This window comes from Orcinus orca, chromosome 1 (genome assembly GCF_937001465.1).
Source record: "Orcinus orca chromosome 1, mOrcOrc1.1, whole genome shotgun sequence".
In the NCBI taxonomy this organism is placed as follows: domain Eukaryota; kingdom Metazoa; phylum Chordata; class Mammalia; order Artiodactyla; family Delphinidae; genus Orcinus; species Orcinus orca.
This window is the reverse complement of record NC_064559.1, coordinates 135,985,959-136,009,814: the sequence shown is the minus strand read 5'-3', so window position 1 is coordinate 136,009,814 and position 23,856 is coordinate 135,985,959. Positions and strand designations below refer to the sequence as shown.

General features: G+C 44.0%; 1 protein-coding gene across 2 annotated transcripts; it reads left to right on the top strand.

The window, feature by feature from the left end:
• The first annotated feature begins 1,142 nt into the window (after positions 1–1,142).
• LMO4 (LIM domain only 4) lies at positions 1,143–18,708 on the top strand. Of its 2 annotated transcripts, none has more exons than XM_004262992.4 (5): positions 1,143–1,882; positions 4,615–4,853; positions 12,209–12,305; positions 12,704–12,859; positions 17,912–18,708. In XM_004262992.4, exons 2-5 carry the CDS (start codon positions 4,618–4,620, stop codon positions 17,918–17,920), a joined length of 498 nt encoding a protein of 165 aa, XP_004263040.1. In that variant the 5' UTR covers positions 1,143–1,882; positions 4,615–4,617; the 3' UTR covers positions 17,921–18,708. The 2 variants fall into 2 exon arrangements, with proteins under 2 accessions (XP_004263040.1, XP_033288014.1); XM_033432123.2 differs by lacking the exon at positions 1,143–1,882 and adding an exon at positions 4,269–4,415.
• Positions 18,709–23,856: the final 5,148 nt, after the last annotated feature.

Sequence of the window (23,856 nt, the reverse complement as noted above, 5' to 3'; positions counted from 1 at the left end):
CAGGTTTCTTTCCTCAATCTAGCAGTACTGTGCGTAATACAGTATGAAAACTTGTCCCACAAGGCTGGTTTTACTTAATGATACTCAGCAGAAGGGCTTTGCACTTTCATGATAATTTCCACCAGAAAAATCTCTCTGGAACTTACTAATAATAATCAGACCTAATATTAGCCTCAGATCGGAGATTTATTAAACCTATTTGGCAGAGCAGATAAAGTTGAAGCATCTAGGCTGAGCTGCGGCCCTGGAAAGAGACACTCAGATTACCACCCTAATAGCATTCCTCAAAACTTGATTTATACTAGAAGTAACCTTTCTTACTCTCCAGAGGCTGTGAGATTTTGAATCTTGCAATAACTTCCATCGCTCTGGGGGCTACGAGAAATTTGGCCTCTCATCCTCTACAGTGGGGTGGATACAGGGGGCCAGGCTTTTCCCTTGAAGTTTTCCTCAACTTTGAACGTAAGGGCTGTGATCTTTCTACCACCAGCAATTGACAAATACCTATGAAATGCCTACTGGGCACTTAGTTTATACTCAGGTTGATGGGGAGAAGCTTCTACCTTGTTAATGAAACTTCCACTAAGGTTCATAAATCTCTAACATCGTGAATTTAAAAAACAAAAACAAAAGAACTCCTCAAAAACCATCTCTTCTGCGTGTGTGTGAAGTCCACCGCCCTGAGATTTCGACCAAGCTTTTCTACCTCAACAGGAAGAGGCCCATTTCTGAGACAGATGTGAAGTAAGTTTCCTAAGGGGCTCCTCTCGGCGCGAGGACGGGCTATCCCCGAGGGGCGAGCGGGCGCGGGTCCCGAAGGGGCCACGTGAGCAGGGAGGGCAGGTGTGGCCCCCGCGCCTCGGCCTGCCATCTCGGGCCACGGGGGGCCGCGCCGGCGGGGTCGGCGGCGCCCGAGGGACTTCTCCCCACCTGATTCGGGCCCTCCCCCGCTTCAGCCTCCGGCGGCTCAGCCGCCTCGCTCTCTCCCCCGCCCCCGGAGTCTCGTTTCAGTCATCCCTTTGTCCTTGCCCGGATTGGCAGGTTTTATTATTCCGCCTGAACAATCCGGCCGCCCAGTGGCTGAGGGTCGCTGACGTCGGCGGCAGAGCCTGGGAGTAGTTGGGATTTTGCTCTGTCAGTAACACATGTGTAAGAGCCGCGGAGGGAGCGAGTGAGCCGGTTAAAGGCCAGCGCCGCCGCCACCGCCGCCTCCAAGCCGGGCAGCAGCAGCCCCGGCAGGGGCGAGGGTCAGGCGCGCGGGACCCCGCCGGCCGCAGCTCCCCGCCTCCTGGGCGCGCCCGCCCCCCGGCCTCCGCGCCGGCCGCCGCCGCTCCCCGGCTGGAGGTGCAGGAAGCTCGGCCGAGCGGCCGTCGCCGCCAGCAGCCCCGAGCGAGCGGGCGGGCGGGCGCACGGGAGGGAGGCAGGCGGAGGAGTAGGAGGGGGAGCGGGAGGAGCGCGGGCGGGGCGGGGGCCTCCGGGCGGGGGAATATACAAAGTGAAGCCACATTGCCAAACTTGCAGCAGCGATTGCAGCAGTTGCTGCCGCTGCGCCGCGCCGCGCGGGCCGAGGGCTCCTGCAGCTGCTCGCGCGGAGCCGGAGGCGGAGAAGAACGACGAGGACCGAGACTGACGCTTCTGCTTCCCGGCGCCTGCCACTTACGCGGGGCCCCCTAACCCAGCCTCAGAGCAGCGCGTTAAAAAAAAGAAAAGAAAAGAAAAGCAGCCCTTAGCCCCCTCCTCCCCTTTCCTGCTTCTGCGAGAACATCCCCCCCTCTCCCTCCACCTCCGCCAGCCAAGGCGCCCCTTCCTTGGAAGCCGAGCGGCTTCGCACGAATTTCGCCGCCGCCGCCTCTCGCAATATTGCAATATAGGGGAAAAGCAGGTAAGGGGACGGCTGGAGAGCCGCGGGCAGGGAGGGGGGGGGAGAAGGAGGAGGGGGGCGATTTGGGCCGGGGCTGTTTTCTTTGGCTTCCTTCCCTTGACCGTCCCAAATTGCAAGTAAACAATACGTCGGCTTAGATAATGCGCGAGTCCGAAACTACCGAGGCCGGCCTGCGAGCTAGGACGGAGGGCAGCCCCGGGCCGCCAGCTTTGTAGCGGTTCCTGCTTACAAAAGGGTTCTTCTTGGAGACGGGGCTGGTGGGGACCTTGGAGGCGTGTGGGGATATATTCAGTTCCAAAGGGAGAGGCAGGAGGTGCTTTAAGCGTTGAAGTCTGAGAAGTAGTGTGGGGAAAATAGTCACGACCTTACCCCCCGCACCCCACCACTATTTTTGAAACAGTGGCAGAAAGGATCTAAGTGAGCAGGATTCGGTATTGCTGGTTCTTTTAAAAAATTCCTCTTGGCTTATAAGTCTTTTGTTCCAATCCAGGAGAAATCCGGTGAATCACCTAATTAAAATCAAGACATGAATTAAGCATCCATTTTTGTACTACAAATTGTCAGCGCTACGTTTGTCCCTCCCTTGGTCTCCATTAAAAAACACCAGAGACGTTGTTAAAGGGGGGCAGATTTTGCCTCTAGCTGCCAGTTCTGCTTTCTATTTCACAGACTACCTCAGGACCTAAATTGCTTGGCTATGTAATTACTAGAGTATAAGCCTATTTAACTTAAAAGCTTTCTTTTTTTTTCCAACTCTAAATGAAACTTGATGAGGGCCCGTCCTTAGTTATCAGGGGAGTCAGTTTCTGGTCAGTCGTCTTGATTCATCTCTTTTAGATTTAATCAGCATTAAGGTATTGCTTGTCCTTAAGAGCTTTAGCTAATGGGGTTACTGGATGCTTTTCTCAGTGTAGTGTTTCCTTTTCAAAAAAAATATACATATATATTTACCTCTCACCAAAGATGGGGGCGGGGAAGAGCTTGGAATCTCCTCCCTCCTCCTCTTTTAAAAAGGAATTCAGAGCGATTAAAACGTTGGGCGGGGGTGGGCAGTTTAAAGACCTAGGGCAGGAAATGCAGATTCATTTGGGTTAGGGCTGAAATTGTAACAAAAAGCAATTCCTCGAGTAAATGCATCAGATAAATCAATTTACATAAAGGTATGATGCATTCGGTTAAATGCAATGCTAATGGGTTTTAGAGTGGTCCTGTTCCAAAGTCTCAGGGTTTTGTTACAGCTTAATTGGTGCAGTTCTTATTCTGGTTTATTGTGCGGTCACTGGACACACGTTCCGGGACTCTTTCGGAGGAAATGTGTTTAAAATCGGCCTATTTAAGGAACACAAGTCCTTGTTTCGTTCCCTTCCCCTCGTTTTTTTGCAGCAGCCAAGTTGGGCCGGGGACAGGCAAAGTTCGTCCTCTCGCTTCTGAGGTATCAGCTGAATGTCTTGAGCAGATAGCCGGGAGCCTCGGGGGGAGCCCACACTCTCGGCTTACAGAGGACAAAGACAAAACAGGCTGCTTAATTGGCAGTAAATAACTTGATCTTTTTATAGAATAAGTGACTGGAGGAACACTAGGACTTTATTGGACTCAGGATTGGAGGCAACAAATTAATCGGTTTAGGCTAAGCTTTATAAATTGATTCCTATATTAGACCCCAGTTGTTTCTCTCGTGACATTCATTAGAAAGAGTGGGGAATTTTTAAAAGCAGTTTTTGGTGACAGTAGGTCTTGCTCAGATATAACTTGTGCATCCTTTAACAGTGCCTTCTCACATATTATCAGTAACGTACCCCCCACCCTTTTGGAGGAACAAAGCTCTTACCATTTAAATTGCTGATCAAGGGCAGATTAGTGAGACCAAAGTGGAGAGTGTTTGTATAGGAAGTTAACAGGCATCCTAAAGTTCAATGATCTATTATTCTTGCCTGTGTCCTGCAAACGCAGAGAAAACACTCATTGATCTTCAAAATGAAATGAGATTTGGAACAATAATAGGAGATGGCGGTCACCACAATGGCATGTGAAAGGTGCTGTTTAAAATAAGAAAAACCAGTTTCGCAACTTTACACACCGCACCCCCCCCCCCCCGAAGTCCCCTCGCTTCCCCTCCCACCACCACTCTCTCCATCTCCCCTCCGCCGGTTCTTCCCTCCTTCCCTTTCAGAAAGCCGAACTATTTCCAACTTGTGAACTGCAGCTGCACTTCCCCGGGCAGAGCTCGGGAGGGAACGTGGCTCCGGCGGGGGCCGCCTCTCACTCCCCTCGGCTAGCGCTCGGGGCTCAGCGGGGCCCCGGGAGGGGCCGGGCGAGGCGGTGGGTGGGTTTGACCCTCATTTGCTGGAGGCGGGCGGCGGAGGAGGGGGCAGTGGGCGGAGGCGGGGGCCGGGAGGAGGCGCCGCGAGGGGAGGAGCGCGCCGCGGAGCCTCGCTCTCTTGAGTTTTGACAGTACCCGAGCTGAAATTGTCAGCGGCGGCGGGCGCTGGAAAGTTGAGAGGAGCTCGTGGCCCCAGAACAAAGCTTGAGAAAAGTAAACAGGCGGCTGCTGCCGGCAAGCCTCCCTCCTTCCCTCTCCCCCTCATCCTCCTTCCCGCCCTTGCCCTGCTGCTTCCTTCCAGCAACTCTGGGGGCTGGCGGGGGACGGATTCGCTCACTCGCGCGGCGAGTACTAACTTTTGCATCGCCCCTGTTTTGTCTCTCTCTCCCTGTCCCCTTCCCGCCTTCTGCAGACCATGGTGAATCCGGGCAGCAGCTCACAGCCGCCCCCGGTTACGGCCGGCTCCCTTTCCTGGAAGCGGTGCGCAGGCTGCGGAGGCAAGATTGCGGACCGCTTTCTGCTCTATGCCATGGACAGCTACTGGCACAGCCGGTGCCTCAAGTGTTCCTGCTGCCAGGCGCAGCTGGGCGACATCGGCACGTCCTGTTACACCAAGAGCGGCATGATCCTTTGCAGAAATGACTACATTAGGTAAGACTTGGCTGCCTTTCCCCGACATGGGCGGGCAGAGCAATGGCAAGGCCAAAGGTTACCAAGGGTTTTAAAGAAAGGAGCAGGGCATCTCTGAGAATACAGTGTAGCCTTCACCTCAAAAACCTGGTTGGCCGAAATTTAAGGGGTTAAAGAAGCATGTGTTAATCTTCCAATATTTAGTGGCAAATTAACGGCAAAGGCCACACGAAGTAAAAACTGCGCATCTGGGGGGACTGGGCTGCTAGGTGTGCAAAGGTTGGGACCAGGATCCTCGCGACCAGGATTTCACGTGGTCAGCCGCAGTTGGACCCTCCACTAAAAATAAACATTTCAAGTGGGAGTGAAGCTGCTTTCTTAAGGTAGGGACCAACATAGGAACTTGGGAGACAAAAGACTGATTTAAAAATGTAAGTGTGGGTAGTGAGAAATGATATGCCGATGGTGCTGGCTGATTATGATATTTACGTAAGCACCTTTAAACTTTTTTGAGTGGAAAACTGACTCATTCTTTGTGCTCCTTGTGAAAAATGCTGATTGCCCATCAGTTTAAAGACTTGTCATTCTTCTTATAGCAAAGAAACCCGAACAAGAAAAAAAAAACTTAATGGTAATGTTTCTCTTTATATATTGTTACTTGAAGGCTCGCAATACTCAAGTGTTAGTGTGTGGTTTGTGATGTAGAATTTGTAGTTCAATTGAGGAATGTTCAGATTTTGGGTTTTTTGTTGTTGTCATTTGTATCACTACCCTTGATCCCCAAAAGAGATTTAGGAAAAGAGGCTATAGAATTATACTAATCTTGCATTTTAAAGCAATGTATAGGAACATTCATATGCCCATGTAAGCAGCCTTTTTCCAACAAGTTTCAGTGCAATTAATGGAAAGAATTCAGGAGGTCAGGTGCCTATAGGATCTTTTCAGGTGAACTCAAGCTACTTAAACTCATTAATTTGAAAGGAGGCATTTGAAGGATTACACATTTAATTTGAGTAAATGGTTTGATAGACTGATGCACATGAATGCTTCTAGGAGGTGTTCTGTTTCAACATCCAGTAATTAAAAAAAAAAAAACAAACCCACACGCACACGGTTGATACTAGACAACCACTCACTTTTAAGAAATGCGTTCTATTAAAATTTGTGCCCTAAACCATTTTCTTTATAGAGATTAGAAAATTTTTGCCCTTTCTTCAATGAGGGTGAATCAATAGATGAGGTATTTTGTTCAAAGTTTAGCTCCATTGTGATTCCCTGACTCTGCATCTAAAACTGCAGAAGATCCCAGTGCAGTTTGGAGCTGAGTATGGGTATGTTTACCCCAGCGATATCATTAGTGTAAATGATGGAATAAGATGATATTTGGTTATTCCAGTAATGCAACCTATGTCCTCTTTGCTGGCCTCCTCAATCAGCCAAGTAAAAGAAATACAGGAAGGAAGAGGGCTTTTATTTTTAAATTAAGGTGGCAGCATTAATTTCACGAAGTGTTCTTTTAGAAGTAAACGTTGGAAAATCAGCAGCGTGGGTATAATGCTTTCTGGTCCTCCTTCCAAGCAATGCCATGAGCTTTGACAGTACTGTAATTAGAGAGCAAAACTGGTAAGAAGGAGGGTGGTTTAAAGGGGAAAAATTGACAGTGCTGTTCAGAAGCAGTGAATGGTACAGATTCATCTCTTTTCCAAGTGCCTTCAGAAGACCTTCGCTTCTGATTACCACTAATTAAAAAGAAGATGGGTCCACTTGCATTCCCTCAGGACAAGTTTAGGCAAGTGGCTTCCTGGGAATCACTTCCATTCCTTTCCTTATTCTTGGGAACAAATATAAATGCCCATTTGGTGTTTTTCTGTTGGCTTAATGGAGCAATGGAGGATGTGTGCCCAGCCCCAAGACTTAATTAATTGGGTCCATATTCTCCCTTTCTTTCTTTTTTCCTGACTTTGAAAACTGGAACCACGCTTGCTGTTGAACTGGAGGCTACCCTGAGGACCTTAGATTTGTTCGGGAGAGCGGAGTTCTAGCTCAGTACCCAATAGATCCTTTCCTCACACTGCTCAGGGCTCAGCAGCAGACACCCCCCTCTCACCCACCAAGTTTAAGGGATCTCCTAAGTCTTTCGTCAGTGTTCCTTCTGCCCACCAAGATGCCGAAAGGGTGGGAAGGTGGGGAGGCTGCGCGTTCCTTTTCCTTTCAGCCACTCCCTCCTCAGTCTCCCCTCAGTCCACTTGTTGGAGGAGCTTTCAATTCTGCAGGGACGGCCGCTGAGGAGCGGGACTAATCCGCTCGCCGGCCGCCAGGTGAAGGGGACCCTTTGGCTCTTCGGCCCCAGCTGGGACCACAGAGCGATTTATTAAGGGGCTTTTAAACTGTCTGACTTTGAGGTTGTGGCTTTTCGAAAACCAGCAAGATCTGGCTAAAAAGCTTTGGGAGAGCTGGGAGGGGCCCGGGGAGGAGGGGGTTGTGGGGGGGGAGGGGTGGGTGGTGCTGCTTTTCCCCAGCCCCTTCCCCCTGCGCGACCAAGTGTCGTTTGGGCAGAGCTGGGCTTCTGCCTCTCCTCCCTCCAAGATTTCAGATAAAGCGGCTGCCTTGCTGCAGCGAATCCGCACAATTAAAAGCTTTAATTAGTGGCTCCTCCATTTTCTTAGTTTTGATGGGCTTTATCTAATGAGATCTGGTCTCTGGCTTAGATCTGCTCCGAATGACGTGTCCGCAATGAATGAGAGCTGCGTTGCAAACAAAACATTTAATTAACAAAATTGGCCTCTAAGAGAGGGAGGGATAGACAAGGGGGGAGGGGAGAGGAAAGGGAGGGTGGATCTTAAAGGGGCCAACGCCGGCCTGGCCCCGCCACCTAGCAAAATTACAAAAGTCGTTGAACCTTGGAAGCGCGTCCTCCCCCTTCCCCCCCGGTTCCCGACCCCCCAGCTCAATCCCAGCGCCACCAAGTAGCTTCAGAAACTCCGATTCTCTTTCTTCGAGTCCTCCTTCCTCCACCCCCACCGCGGGCCAGAAGACTGGTGCGGAAAGTGCAGCAAGAGGAGGAAGTTCGGAGATCGACGGGTGGGGCTCCAGGTCCGGGGAGGCGAGGCTACGCGCCGGAAGCTCGGGTGGTGGTTCTCGGCGTGCCGGGTCTCGCTCGCTCGCTCGCTCGGCCGGGCGGGGGCCGGGCTGGGGGCTGACGGCGCCTGAGGCCGCAGTTCAGGCGCCCAGCCGGCCGGCAGCCTCGGGCCCGCGAGGGGGCGAGCGCAGGGCGGGAGCCGGACGAGCGGGTAGCGCTTTCTCTCCCCGGGCTCTGCTCGGGAGGTTCACGTGGCGCCCGCAGCCGCAGTGAGCGCCGCGCAGCTGGGGGTGGGGGCCCGGGGCGGGGGGATTGGTGGTGGTTGGTGGTGGAGGGTGCGTTTCGGGAGCGGGTAGCGTTAGGAACGGAGGCGCCGCCAGACAGCGAGTTCATTTCCCTGGTAATCAACAGCAAGCTGCTATATTCAGAGAATGCTGTCCCTTTAATTGAACAGGCTAGGTAATTAAATGGCACTTTTCCAATAGGACGTGCTAGGTAAATCTAATAGTTGGTTATTTAATATCACTTTGAAGTCTGCCCACTCAAGCACAATGACAGCACAGGAGCATGTGAACTATTAGCTAGGAAAAAAAAAAAAACCTAGGATCTCAAAAATTAATTAAATCGCATGCAATTTAGGGGGAACGTTTATCTTGATTTGTCATAACAGAATTAATTCAAGGCCTCCAATTCACTTGGGGGCAGATCTGTTACTCTGAATTAACCAAGCGTAATTTGGCTGATTTTTTTTTTTCTCCCTCCCCTCTCTAACGCATCAGTTGCGATTATTCACAGCCCCCCTCTTAAGTATCAATAGCTTCTGGTGCTTTTAAGGTGCTTGGTCTCTAGTTATTCTGAAGTACTTTTAATGGACTTGGCTCCAGGCATAATTTCTGGGTTGCATTTTCTTTGTTACATTTAATATAGCTGGTGCAGAATTTAGATTAAATATAGGAACCTGCTGGAAAACCAATTGCTTCTGGATCGGTAGCTGTGGATGTGCATTTTTCTCCTCAGATAGGTTGCTGATATTTACTTGTAGGTACAAATGTATACCTTTCAGCCACACTCTTAGAAACCTACCTCTCCTTGCCTGAAAGCGGTTTAGAAAACAGCCAGGTAATGCTCCGTATTGTGTGTATTTTGCTTGACGTAACCAGTTGCAAGTAGGCTCACCTATTGGTCGTTGAAGTTAGGGAAAGATGCTAAGTATTATTACTGAACTAAAAATACAACTTGCTCTCCATCTCTGTCAGCAAGGAGAGTTGGAGCTGGCAAACAGTACTAGCACTACATGGTACTTTTCATTGGAGCAGAGCACCTTTAAAGTGTAGAGGTTTGGTGGGATTTCTTCCCTTCTTTTCCCTTTTCCCCATGTAAATAACCTCTTGATGTTTGTGATTGATTGCATTGCCCAAATGCTGAAATATTAACGACCTTCTTGGACTGAGGACCCAAAGAAAGGAAACTGAAACCGATTCTGTCATCACAATTAAAGACTCCCCTGGCTTTAATTAGCCTGACCTGGGGTATATCTCCCCCTTGCTTGAGTTAAAGAGAAAAGAGCCCATTATAGTCCAGTCTGAGACGATAGCTACTTAATTGAGCACCTAAAGCCTCAAGCCTTTTAAATCAAACACTGTCCTGGACAGTCCCCCTGGTTAGATAATTAACTCTCCAGTGCACGGAAACGTTGTTAAAACACACAGACACACACACACACACACACACACACACACACACACACACGCAACTTTTCAGAAAAAAGGGTGGAATTCTAATGGTAGCCTTCCTTTCTGGTAAAAGGGATTAAAATGTGTTTAGACCTGTAAGTTTTCTGCTCTGAGGCAGCCTTAAAGCTGTAGGCACGGAAAGATATTAAACTCCATTAATAATGTTGTTCAGTAGCACATCAGTCCTGGGTAGATCTTGGTCATTTTCAAACTTTGTAACTGTAATTTCTGACACTTTAGGAATCCCGTGATTTTGTGGCTGATTGTTCCCTGAAAGGTTGTGAAAGTGGTGCTGGAGAAAATGAGATGTATGAAAAGCTTTTGGATTACATACAACTGCCCTTAGACACTGAAGACATACAGCTGACTTTACTCAGGGTGAATTGTTAAATAAATGAACACTTAGGTTGGGTAATCAGATTGGTACTGTGAAAGGGTATTTTTGAGATGGAGTGTCACTGTGTACCTGTTGGTAGTGGCAGCCATAATTATAGACTCCTAGCCATTAAAATACTTCTGGGTTGCTGTAAGAGGATATTTGGTCCTTAGCTCAGGTAGGATTCTGTTCCCTACCCCCTTAATCTACACCGCCCCCCTTTTATCCTCAGCATGTTTTTGGCTACATCGACAGGTTTTTAATTTTATTCTTACCTGAAGTGTTTGAGTTGGTACCCCTTTGGGGGATTGAAATAGCCCTGCTGTTGATTGGAAACTCCCCCTGGCAATGCTAATTCTCTGGCCACCTCACCCTTCTGGGAACCCTCTTGTGGCAGCAGTGACAACCCACACTTGCAGGATGCTGTGGGTGAGACTCCGGGAGGCTTCATCGATGCTCCTGAAATGGTCCAGTGTTAGGAAATGGCAGGCCAGCGGCCCCTGAGCTCCCACGCGGTGCGGTCCTGCAGCTAGAGGTCCTGACAGTGTATTATTTCAGCTTTCTCTCTGTAACTGTTCGGATTCTGTAAGAACGTGTCAATGTGTTGTTGATCTCAGACTAATTAGTTTTGAAATGGAGTTTTGATTGAACTCTTCAAATCGATGCTGCTGCAAAATTTGTTTCTTGGGCTTCCTATTAAAAGCCATCTTAAGGGGCAGTTTTACTACTCTCCCTGTCGTTCAGTCGATACATTTAATAACAACTTACAGGCTATTTTCAATAAAGTGGCGACAGCAAATTAGTAGTTTGAACATGACAAGCCTCTTCTGCAAGACCAGATTCTGAAAACTCAAAGCAATTATTTTTATATAGAGGCATGCCACAATCATTCAGATTACGGGGTGTTCTATAGGAGGCTGTCTCATGGTTTGACACAAACTGCATTTTATGACTTTCTTTGGACAAGGAAGAAATGCAAGTATTAATATTTATTATGACACCGATATGTTAGTTTGTAAGTCCTATTACTTTGTTTTTCATTGTTGAAAAGTGCCTCTCTGACCCTGCTTACTCGTTCCGATACCACCTTTCAATGTGAAATCATTTTGGTCTGTTTAATAAATATTTGTGGATATTAAAGAGGGAAGCCCAAAAGCAAATAAAGCTTCCCAGTTTGAGTCGACGGATTTCATAAAAGCCAAAGTTCGGTGTTCGTTAAAATATTTTGTCACGCCTGTGGAAGGATGTAAGGAATTATGTATATCTTTTTCTTCAGTACACTGCACTTCCTTGAGCTTTCCCCTCCTCTGCAGACTTCTTCTTCTCCCCCTCCTCCCCCCATGGCAGATGTTGTGGTCTCATTTGATTGCATAGGAAAACTGCAGTGATACAGCAAACACCCAGAGAGATATGATGACAAATGGGTCCAGATCCCGGTAAATTACTTTCTGCTCAAATCGAAATTTCATTCAGTTTGTAGCTAGCAGAGATGAAGTAATCTAAATTGTGGACTCAGGAGCAGATAGAGGGAAGTTGGAGCAAGCATTTCATTATCAAGAGAGAGAGAAGGTTAGGATGAAAGAGATGAGCAGAGGCAAATCTTAAGTGTTGACACCATGATTGAAAAGGTTAACCCATACACATTATATATCAACCTGGATAGCAGAGAGTTTCTAATGGAAAGTCTGCACTGATGGAGGTTTACGGGAGTTTCAATACACTGAGCATGATGTCTTCTTAGATATACAATCAAATCCTCTTAACCCTTTTGATGACTCATATCTCAAGATATGATTAAAGTACAAAAGAGTTCTTCATATAATTTCAAGGACACAATACATTTAAACTTCAGGCATGAATTGTATCTTTTTTTTTACGATGAACTCAGTAATCTGATAAAATGTGTGTAGAACAGAATTGTTTCATATTTGCTAGAGGTGTAAGTCAATATTTTGTTGAAACCCAGGGCACCCTCTTCCTCTGCGGTAGGCAGAAGTTAGCTGTGACCGCCCCCCTCCCCAAAAGGATTTTTCCCAGATGATGTAAATCACTCATAAAATTTGAGGCCGGAGCCTAAGAATTCAGTCTCTGTCAAATGCATTCCAAAGGGAGGGCCAGAGGCTGGGGATTTCTTTCTCTTTCCTTGGTTTGGGATTATTCATTGGTGTCCCCGTCATCTTTGTTTCAGGTTATTTGGGAATAGCGGTGCTTGCAGCGCTTGTGGACAGTCTATTCCTGCGAGCGAACTCGTCATGAGGGCCCAAGGCAATGTGTATCATCTGAAGGTAGCATCTGCTCCTCCTCTGTTTTTTAAAAGAACCATAACTTTCCTACATGGAGACAAAGCATGTCTCCTTAGTAGGAACCCTGTTTTCTCAAGCCGCAAACATGGAAGGAATCCACTGAAATTGTTATGTGGCAGTGATGATTACACATCCACCCACGCCACTTCCCCCATGCCACAGAAGCACACACCTGTTTGTCGCTTTTCCCCTTTAGCTTGATCCAGTGTCTTGCATTTTGGCTTAACTCTTTTCCAGAATCATGTTGAAGGAAAGAAAACACTAAGCCATAAGCGGCTCTCTGTACTTGACAGATACCTGCTTAAAAACAGTTTATAAACTGGTGACCAAGAAAGACTTAATTTGTACTTGTTTTCAGTGGATTTGCTTTTTCCTTTCAGTGTTTTACATGCTCTACCTGCCGGAATCGCCTGGTCCCAGGAGATCGGTTTCACTACATCAATGGCAGTTTATTTTGTGAACATGATAGACCTACAGCTCTCATCAATGGCCATTTGAATTCACTTCAGAGCAATCCACTACTGCCAGACCAGAAGGTGAATACCTAGTTGGAAGGTTCAACCTCTTCGTCTAGTGAGGGAGTTTTCCTAGGTGGTTGTGTTTTTGCGTGCCCTTTTAAAGAAATGTAGACTACTCATACATACACGGTTCAGAAATAGAGGAATTGATGGGTTAAATCGTGAATCTTTTGTGGTGAAAAAAATCCTGACTTAATTATAGCTGTAGCTTTACCAATGTTGAACACATTATCACATGCAGAGTCAGGCAGAATGTAAAACTTGCCTACGACCAGTTGTTTATCCCACTTGACAATTTTGAAATTCAGAAATACGATGTGACTAGGTTATTGTGGGGGGGGAAATTAGAACATTTTTGGTAGGAAGGGGGAATAAATGTCTTTGTCATGAAAGAATGATTTCTGCATTAGTAATAGCAATCTGGACACCTGCCTTCCTAACCCAATTTACGGTGCTTTGAATCTTAGAAGAGCAGTTTTACAAAACATTCTGGAATTCCAAAGGAGAGCATTTTTGTTGATTGGTAGTCCCATAATATTTGAGTAAGTTACAACTTTTTTTTAAAAGTTCTAGTTCTTGCTGATCATTAAAGATGAAATGTCTTGATTCTCGATCCACAACTGGAAAGTTTTTGGACCAGAGTTAGAAACGAGGAAATTATACAAATGTACGAATCATGTATTAGAGGGCACTCCAGAGGGAAAATTGGTGATCAACAGTTGTCCAGCACCTGCAGTACTGTATAGTTTCAGATCTATTTTAATCTCCTTAGTAAGTCCTATAGCTATGCAAGTGAGTGCATTTTGATAACTGCTGTGCCTAATTTGTAACAATTACTGTCAACCTTCAGTTAAGAGACTGTTCATTCCACACTGGCCCAGAAAAGAGTGAAATGTATGACTCGTGCACATAATTTTATTCACATCATATTTCATACTGATTATGTATTGATGACATTGATTCATTTACTCTTTACAGCACCACTTGCATGGATATTAAATCTTATTGACCACAGATGAATTTTAATTTCAGATTGGTGATAGATTTTTCCATCAGCTCTGATAGTATGTTTGACTTTTTCATCATTAACCCAGGCAATCACACAGCACTGAGTTATTGCATTGAAACAAAAAGTGCACACTTCACTTGGTAATTCCTTATGGATTTACAATAGGAACTTCATTAATGTCTGTTTTAGGGATCACAAAAAACAACATTTATCTGCAAATAGGAATTTAGCGAGCTTCAAAAATCTCAGGAAAAAATATTAGGCTTCTTTGTCTTCCATAATGCATTTTCTTAATGCTGTGTACAGGGAAAATAACTAATATTTGAAAAATTTTAAATTATACTGCCATATTTTAATGCTTATTTTTATCATTTTCCCTTACTCAGGTTTATGGAATGATTTTAAATGTATTTTCCATTGCTTTATTAGGTAAAGGTTAATTTCATCAAAATGTGTACAGTTTTCCTTATTTACTAATATGGAAACTACATAGAATACTATTTTAAGAACGGAAATCTAATTTTTTATTGCAAATTAATCAGTCACCATTGATGAGCCAGTTCAGGCTTCTTTAAGGAGTGCCAATACATATAAATACTTACAGACCTTCGTGGTTTCAGTTGTAATTAAGTGAATCTATAGGGCTGAGTTGAGGACAATGAATGGGTAACAAATATTTTGAGATACCCATTTCAATGTAGAAGCAAAGCCATTTGTAGTTATACTTGGTAGCCAAAAAAAAGTACAAGAATAAAATCCACCCCCCCAAGGTAAAAGCTTAGTTTCTCTACAAATTATATCTTAAGTTTGTTGCTGCTTTTATACCATTTCTTTCCCTGACTTAGCAAGGCATAAAAAATTATACAGCTCACCAACGTGCATGGTGAGAATTGAAGGATGTAGAGATAAGATGGAAAATGTAGCCAGACTGTGTAGCCAGACTGAATACAGGCCATAGCAGTGTTAGCCAGGGACCAAGTACACAGACACGTAATAAGTACGAGCAGCATCTCACAGTACCATCTTACTGAGTATAAGATGATGTAAAGGGCTTCCCTGGTGGCGCAGTGGTTGAGAGTCCGCCTGCCGATGCAGGGGACACGGGTTCGTGCCCCGGTCCGGGAAGATCCCACATGCTGCGGAGCGGCTGGGCCCGTGAGCCATGGCCGCTGAGCCTGCGCGTCCGGAGCCTGTGCTCCGCAACGGGAGAGGCCACAACAGTGAGAGGCCTGCGTACCGGAGAAAAAAAAAAAAAAAAGATGATGTAAATTGGGAGGTGTTAGGGAGGAAAATTTGAGCAAAGTCTGGTTTATGTGTTTACGAGATTGCAAGTATTGTGCCTTTCATATAAGTCCATACCTTTTGCAGGGTGGGAGAGGTAGGGCGTTCATTTTGGAACACAATATATGAGGCAATGAAAAAGAGCCTACCAGCGTGTATTTTAATGTTGGAAGCCTTTTAAAAGGAGACAGGTGGCCTTCAAAAATGAATAGTTCTTAAAAGGAATAAGGAAATATAACTTAAGGATGTGTTCTTGTCAGACATTGGTGAGAAGCTGTGTTTTGGGGGTGATGTTAATTAAGAACATATCCCCGTTGGCCTAAATGTCTTACATTTTTGCCCTTGGTGCTCAGCTCACCATGAGCACAGTCAATTCACAAGGTAGTTTTTGTAAATAAACATTTGGGGTAAGCTGAATGTGGTCCAGAGAGATATTAATGAGAGGGCAAGGGGGAAGAAGTAATGAAAACATACTTCCTGGTGGAGTCATAAACTGCTTTTTGGACCTGAAGAATGCTTGCAAATGATTTCCCCCAAACCCTGTGGCGTTTCTTTTCTGGAGGAGATGAGATGGGGAGAAATGACAAATAGCTCCATTTTATTATTTTCTTCTCTCTCATTCTCTGTATTTTTGGTGGGGAAAATTGGACATTAATTTTGGCCATTTTCCTTCTGTTCACAGAACCAATTACGTTTTTAGCGCATGGTGCATAATAAATATACCCAAACATCCTCTGGCTGAAAAGTAATGAGTTGATTATTTGTACATCCCTTCTTTAAAGGCAGCTAAAATTGTATGGAAAGTATAGGCCCCCATCATCTGGCCCCTTTCAACTTTTATCCTCCTGAAATTTGTTCCCAGCGTCTGGGATGTATAGTTTAGTTGTTGTTCTGCACCATTGGCTTTTGTATGTTCTGAGAAAAAATAATCTTAAGCTCTTAAATCATACAGTCTCTCTGACTGAAATCTCAGACCACTCTTGTTCTAGGATCTACAAAATGTTATAGCCTATATTGTCTGAAGGAGACTTGGCTCCCCTCAGGAGAATACTGCCTTGTAGAGAGAGAGTTATGTAAATAGAATCAAGAATTGTGGGGTTTTTTTTGGGGGGGGGGGTTGGTAAATTTTTTGCCTGCTCTGGAATTCTTTCTTCCACTCAGGAGTGATGGTTTCATCTAGAATAATCTGTGCTTTTCAGTAAAATAAGAGATCACATCTCTTTGGTCAGAAGAAAATTTAGCGAGGGTTCTAGTTTACATACCCCTTCGCAGTTTCCCCCCCCCGCCGCCCCGTAGTTACATAATTGACGTTGTGTGTGTGTCCATCGTAGAGGACATTTGTTGCTCATTTATTAAATATGCTCGCTGGCTGCTGCCGCATCTTTGTTCTGGACAGACAAATTACCTTTCTCACACTGAGCCTCCACTCTGGGGATTAAGCCTCTACCACTTTAATTAGCTTGGAAGTAGGGGGTTGCAGCTCCTAATAGACTTCAGGCTTTTAGTAAGTTAGGGAAAGGGTGAAATGAGAACTTCCTGGGAAGCTCACAATGTCATTAAAAAACCATAAAAAACTAATATCTATTATTTCATTTTGGTAATTGCAAACAGCTTGTATTGGACAACTGGATTATCAATTCTAACTTAGATATTAAAGTTAGACTTCCATTGAACTATATTCTTTAATTGAGCACAAGTCATTAACACATTACATATGTTTGATTCATATATTTACAATATTCATGTAATATTAAGTGGCATGGTAGGAAATACTAAGGGAAAAGAAGTATCAATATTTTTGTGTGTGTGTGTATACACACATGCATATACACACATACCTATAAGCAGAGAAGGACATGGGTGCATAGACATCATATGGGGATATTAGAATAATCATGTTAACTGCCAGTATTCGTTTAGCTTTTTTATTAAGTGCCAGGCGCTGTTGAATGTGCTCCCTATATATTATGTAATCCTTATAACACCCTTATTATCCCCACTTTTTAAATTATTACTATTTTTTTAAATGAAAGCTTCTTTATTTATTTATGGCTGTGTTGGGTCTTCGTTTCTGTGCGAGGGCTTTCTCTAATCGCGGCGAGCGGGGGCCACTCTTCATCGCGGTGCGCGGGCCTCTCACTCTCGCGGCCTCTCGTGTTGCAGAGCACAGGCTCCAGACGCGCAGGCTCAGTAGTTGTGGCTCACGGGCCTAGTTGCTCCGCGGCATTTGGGATCTTCCCAGACCAGGGCTCGAACCCGTGTCCCCTGCATTGGCAGGCAGATTCTCAACCACTACGCCACCAGGGAATCCCTCCCCACTTTTAGGATGAGGAAACCAAGACACAGACAGTTAAGTAACTTGCCAAAGTTTACACAGTTGAGAATATCAACGCAAAACTTCCTGGGGAGGAGGAACTTGGCTCTGATGTGCCTTTAAGATCCTAGTTCGAGGCAAGATGTTACAATTCATTCCTTGCAGAAAGAAACTTGCTTTTAACAGAGTTCAGCAATTCGTTGTAGAAGTTTACACCAGAAACTTTCTGAAAGTCCATTTATCGTCTCATTTTGTCCGCTAGTAACAGTGCAGAAGATGTTATGCTTTAGTTCTCCACTGCCAGAGTAAGTAGCGTAGAAAGCCTCTAACAAGTCACAGTTGGAAAGTAATCTATTAATAGAAGAAGATTAGTGAATGTAGGGAAGACAAAAGCAGCCATGTTTGAGTTTTCATCTCTCTCCAAGTTTAGCATTGTAGCTAAGATGCCCGTTTTTATTTCTTGCAGGTCTGCTAAAAGGTCAGAGTAATGCAGAATGCGTGCCTTCATCTCAGATCTTGTTCATCACAGGTGGATCCCATGTGTCTTCAGTAGACAAGTCACCTTTGTAGCTAGCACCAGTGCCAGCTCCATGCCATTGCACCTTCTTTAGTCTTGATTGCCCTTCTTGCATTTATTGGTGTATTAAAATGACTGAATATGAACATTAAGGACTCCATGAACCTGGGCTAATGGGAGACTGTAGAGAAAATGAAAAAAGATCCACCGGAGGACATCTTTGGGGGGAGGGAGCTTGGGAGGAGGGAAATGACTAATGAAGCTAATTAAAAGAAGCATTCAAATCTGCTTTCTACCCTCATTAACAATTAGCAGGGCACTGGCCAGAGTTTGTACCCTGTGTTTTTACCTTAACAACATTCTATTTGCTCTTTGTATATTTAAGTGTTGTAAGGAAATGTGTTTCAATCAAAACTGAACATGAGATAAAGGAAAGAGATGTGGCTTTTGTGATATTCTATCACAAACACTTTTATTGTATCTCTGTAAAATACAATGTATGTATGCATGTAAGTGTTTTCGTCCTAATGTTGCTACTCCCACGGCAAAGAAAAAAAAAAGAATGAAAAAAAGAAAAAAAATCGGAAAAAAAGTCAGGCTCATAGAAGCTACTGTGTAGAAATCCCCCCCTACTTCTAATTTGCTGAATGAAGAAAAAAATCTTTTATTTGTGATATTTTCAGAGACATTTGCTCTAGTATGGTGTATTTAAATAATAAAAACTTAAAAGAAAAATATTCGATGGAGTTTGGGTTTAAAAACTGCTTTTTCTTTTCTGTGTTTTGGAAAATTTTATTTTATTTTTTTGTTCCGTACCAAGTTCACTTTAAATCTTCGGGGGTCGAGGGAAGCCGTGGGTATATTTATTTAGCTCTGAGCCAATAAGGTATTCTTCAGATTACTTAACTATGCCATTTTTGGCAGGAGTACGAAGCCATGTCTCTAACGGAGTCCGTTCTGTAAATTCATAATATTCTGTTAACAGCATGTCATTACACTTCTGCTGTATCACAGTGAATCTTTTGTGTTTATATATATACGTTTGATTCTTCAGCTATTTCGTTTATTCTTTTTTCTCAGTAGGAAAGCCTTGGGTATTGATGGAAAGCATGTTAAAGAATGTGGCATAACCATCTTGTTCTCTTACCAAGTTTATAGCTTTTGGAGGAAATAGCAGTTCTAAACCATACCTGTACGGATTTTGAAGTTCCATTAGTTGTTAGGACCACGAGCTCTTTTACAATCTTCTTTGATGGGTGAAGCAGCCATTTCCTGCTGAGCTTCTAGACTCGTGTGGTCTGCTGTATGATTTGTTTATTTTGGTTTGCTCTTACGCTCCTGTACTGACTCTGCCTTTCCATGTGTTTGGCGGAGGATTTAGATTTCATTTAGTAGTAGTCTTGAGGTACTTAGTCGCCTGTTCTAGGCAGCAGTGTCTCCCCACCAGCGCCCAAGTTGCCTGCAGAAAACACGTGTAGGCCAAGGACTCAGTGGGCCCAGTGCCGTTGCTGGAGGGAGGAAACACGTGAAAGGCTGCCCTGCCAGGCTTGTAGTATGTGAGCAAACTCGACTGCAACTTCTCTTACAGGTTAATAAAAGCAGGTGTGTTCATAATGCTCCTTTAAGTTTTATTTTCTCTTGTTCCAGAGAAAAGCTCCCGATATAGACCCACCCTCTCTCTGAGAATGGGAATTGGTTCTGCAGAGAGGTCTGGCTCACCACCTCTCAACTAGCAGTCAGCTTCCCTTTGGGATCTCCTGCTTCCAGAGATTACAGGCCAAGAGAAAAAAATCAGTTGCTCCTACTGAAAACCTCCTATAAACCTCGTGTAGGAGAATTTAAAGGCAGAGTTAGTTAAAGTGAATAGTTTATTAGAGCTTTATAAAAAGAATATGCAGGGAAAAAATAAAATGAACAAAATCACATAGCTAACAATATCTGAGTTGGATCCTTGGGGAATTGCTAGGAACTAGTTCTGGTTTTTAACACCTTTTCTTTTTCCCTTCAAGATCCTTTAAGGGGGGGCTTCCCTGGTGGCACAGCGGTTGAGAGTCCGCCTGCTGATGCAGGGGACACGGGTTTGTGCCCCAGTCCGGGAAGATCCCACATGCCGCGGAGCGGCTGGGACCGTGAGCCATGGCCGCTGAGCCTGCACGTCCGGAGCCTGTGCTCCGCAACAGGAGAGGCCACAGCAGTGAGAGGCCCGCGTACCGCAAAAAAAAAACAAAAACCCTTTAAGGGAACGTGGGACTCTTCAGGACAGAAAAGGAGAAATGTGTTAATAAGAATGCTAGCATCTTCTCTAATTCTTTTTGACATAAGCACTCATGTCCCATATAGTGTAGAAATTCAAAGGAGATAGTTAATAACTTTGTAGTCAGTAATACAGTGTGGCATTTAGTGATGTGGAGGGCTAAGGTCATTAAAGACTTTAAATGAACTATTATAGGGCTAGTTCCTCAAGCACTGCCGCGTATTTAATAATGAGCTTCTAAAAGCATTTCTTAAGTTGCAGACCTATAAGATTACAAATGTCACTCATGTTAGTATAATCCACATGCAAGTGATGAAGGCTTCTCTTTGATGTGCTAAATTGGAGAAGGACTAATGGAGCTATGAATATACAATAGAACATATTTAAGTAGTAGTCTTGCTTTAGGTAAAACACTACCTTGAAACCAGAGGCGTTTCAAACAATAAAACCTGGCTCTAATGGGGATGCTCTGTGTGGATAGAAAGCTACTAAAAACACTCAGGTTTATTCTGATGTGAGCAGTGATTGTGTTCCTCCCCCAGCTCCAACATTGCTGGGGGAAAAAAAAAAAAACACGAGCTTGTTCACCTTTCATCGTGACATTGGTGATGTTAGTGAGATGCGCTCTGTTCTTTTGAAAGGACTTATGTAATATTAACCACGTCATAGAGCAAAATGGCGCCAGTCTCTACAAGCAAGTGCAATTAAAAATAAAAGCAAATGTGACTGAGCCCAGCTGAACTCCTGATTAAAAAAAAAAAGTTTATGATACATATAAATGTCTCAATCATGCAAATTGTCAATCTTGCTAATGAAACAGATTGTCCTCTGAAAGGGTTTAATGTTTTTAACCTATCTGTCTAGTTAGATTTACACAGTCCGAAAGGCCGGAGAGCCCGAACGAAGCTTTTCCAAACCAAATCGTTTGCCACGAGAAACTGTTTCCAGCTTGTCATGATTTATTAGGAAATAGTTTAACACAGACTGTAGTGTCTTATAAAATACGAAATGAGAAAACTGTCACACCAACATGAAGCTTGTGAAATTGTCATCCTCTTAATATTAACCGTATTTAAATTCTTTTGCCCTGATTTGCACTGATGTTTGAAACAACTGATAATCCAAAATGAAGCTCTTAAGTTAAATGGCTTAAATGTCAATATAGTAAGATTCTAATGTGTACTACTATTTATATAAAATATTTCTTAGGGCCAATAAATTGCATAACATAGACTCCAAGATCTGTCTATCAAAACACTATAGTGAAGGGTTTCCATGTAGCCTAACTAATTGTATTTAAATTGAGAAGACGTTGTCCCAAGCCTCCTTCACCCAGGAATTCTATCCTGGGTGCTTGCATCCTGTGACTCGATTGGAGAGGCTGTTGAAACACAGACCGTTTACAAGTTGATGTTACCTGTCTCTTTGCTACTGAGACTCACCTATTGTCAGTCCAGCCAAGTCACAGAAATGCTTACTGCAGTTAAATAGCAATTTGTTTCCATAAAACTGCAATTAAAGTATTACGGAGCAGCCATTTTAGATTGGCAAGGCTCTGAACGCATGTTAAACAGCCAGCGATTCCCACTTGCAGTCTGGGATCTGACTAGCAGCGAAGTGTCACACATGCACCCGTGTTGGGTATCTAGTTAAGAGACATCTGTAGCCCTCTTCTCCCATCGTGGACACGCTGAGAGCTATGGCACGTCAGGGCTGATTTGGGGAAGGTGAACTTGCAACATACCTCAAGTGAATACTATTTTCAGTTGTACAAGAAGTGCTTTCTGCTAGTAGATAGGTACATGTTTCCTAGAGGGAAGGTTTTCGAGTTCAGATTGATTCTGCTGGGAAGACTGTAACTCGGAGGCCTCAGGCCAATAACATACTGCAGGTCCTGACACGTTACAGCTGTGTCAACAGGGCCGTTCTCTCTCCTAAATTACAGCTAATAAAACAGAGGATGAAAATCAATTGATTCTGTTATAATTTCTTTGAATGACACTGGGAAGTTGTTTAATGACTCTGTTAGAAGGGACAAGCCTGAGTGGAGCCACCACTTAATTGTCCCTCTCCCCTCCGAAACAGGGCAGGACAGCTTTCCTGGGTGTTAGCGTCACCATCCCCAGATCAAAACCTGCAGGGGAAAGAGAAGCTCTGAACTGAATTCTTCTAAAGTTCAGAATTTGTTGGGTGAGAAAGGTGAAGTGCAAAGGTTTTCCGGAAAATTCGAAAACTTGATGTAAGATCCTGAGAGAGGAAAGGATTTCAGAGGTGGCGTTTTAAAATACAATTAGCGCTGAATTCCAACCAGCTTGGAAACCATCATTAGCTCATGAAAACGGGAGGCATCGCACCTTCCTTGGCCTAGAAAGTTCTCCCTACCTTGAATCAAAAGGTTTATGCCCTCCACTTTTTCAAAAACAAATTTCATGTGCAGTGCATCTGTTTGTAGGACTTCTTCACCTGTGTTATTTGAGCTGTAATTTTTTTAAGTAAGAGGAAAACATTAAAGAGTTTCTTCCTAAATTAATTTTTCATTTTCAGTGAATTGAATGTTTTTAGGAACTGAAAAGAGGGAATCTGAAGACAAACTGAACTTACACAAACAAAGATTAATTATGAAAAGATTAATTATGAAAACTGGAAAGGAAATTGCTTGCTTGGGCTGTGATTGTATACCTCTTTCTTTATTTAAATATAGTTAGGTAGAAATGGGTGTGTCTTCAAGTCTGCCTTTTCTTCTAAGGCCTCTGATTCAATTTCTGTCATCAGTTATGGGACTTACACTTTCCATCAACCTTACATCTTTAAATGTAATGTTTAATATAATGACTTTATCTTGGAGTTGTGTAATGCTTTGTAAATGTATTTATATGTTAACATTTACTATTAACAAGTTCTTACACATGTTCTCTCACTCAGTCCTTTCAATAGTCCTCTTAGTGATTTATTGCCTCAGTTGTACAGACGAGGTCATGAAGGTTGAGAGAGGTGACTTATGAAGCAGGACCAGGACTACAGTGAGGGGAATGGGCACTCTCTTTGGGTGCAACATTTAAGTAATCAAGATGATGCTTTAATGCAATATGTTTAAAAATAAAATTAATGCAAAAACACCCATGATGAACAAAAGAATCACAATTTCCAATAAAGGCAGGATCAGTATTATCTTTCGTTTTCCTCAGGCTCCAACATTGCTGGGCACTGTTATTAATGCCCAAAGTGCCAGAACTGCCAGTTCCCTGGCATTTTGGTAGAATTGCCTTATAAATTGTGAGACTGCAACAATGATATACTTTATTCTATGAGCTGTAACTAGTTTGTTCGTTTTTTTTTTTTTCTTCTCTTCAAAAACGAAAGTTTTGCATTTTATCTTTATCCAGCCTGGAATGCGGACTCATTTAGATTACCTGCATATTTTAGCCTCGCTCTCAAAGAAATTTCTTTCGAATTTTGACAAAGCTCAATGACTTTATGGTGAATAATCAGATATAATTGATAACAACTCTGCCTACAAGTGGTTGAGGCTGATGAAAAAAACCGAAACTTTAGGACTCGGTCCAGAAGGCATAATGGATAACTAACTATATCCCATACAAAGAAATAAATGGTATGTTTAAAATGTTTGAATGAGTTGTGG

Excerpts from the sequence above, each read along its gene's own strand:
- LMO4 (XM_004262992.4), top strand. The coding sequence starts at position 4,618 with ATGGTGAATCCGGGCAGCAGCTCACAGCCGCCCCCGGTTACGGCCGGC. Across the intron at positions 4,854-12,208 it reads TGCAGAAATGACTACATTAG|GTTATTTGGGAATAGCGGTG; the intron begins GTAAGACTTGGC and ends TCTTTGTTTCAG. Across the intron at positions 12,306-12,703 it reads GCAATGTGTATCATCTGAAG|TGTTTTACATGCTCTACCTG; the intron begins GTAGCATCTGCT and ends TTTTCCTTTCAG.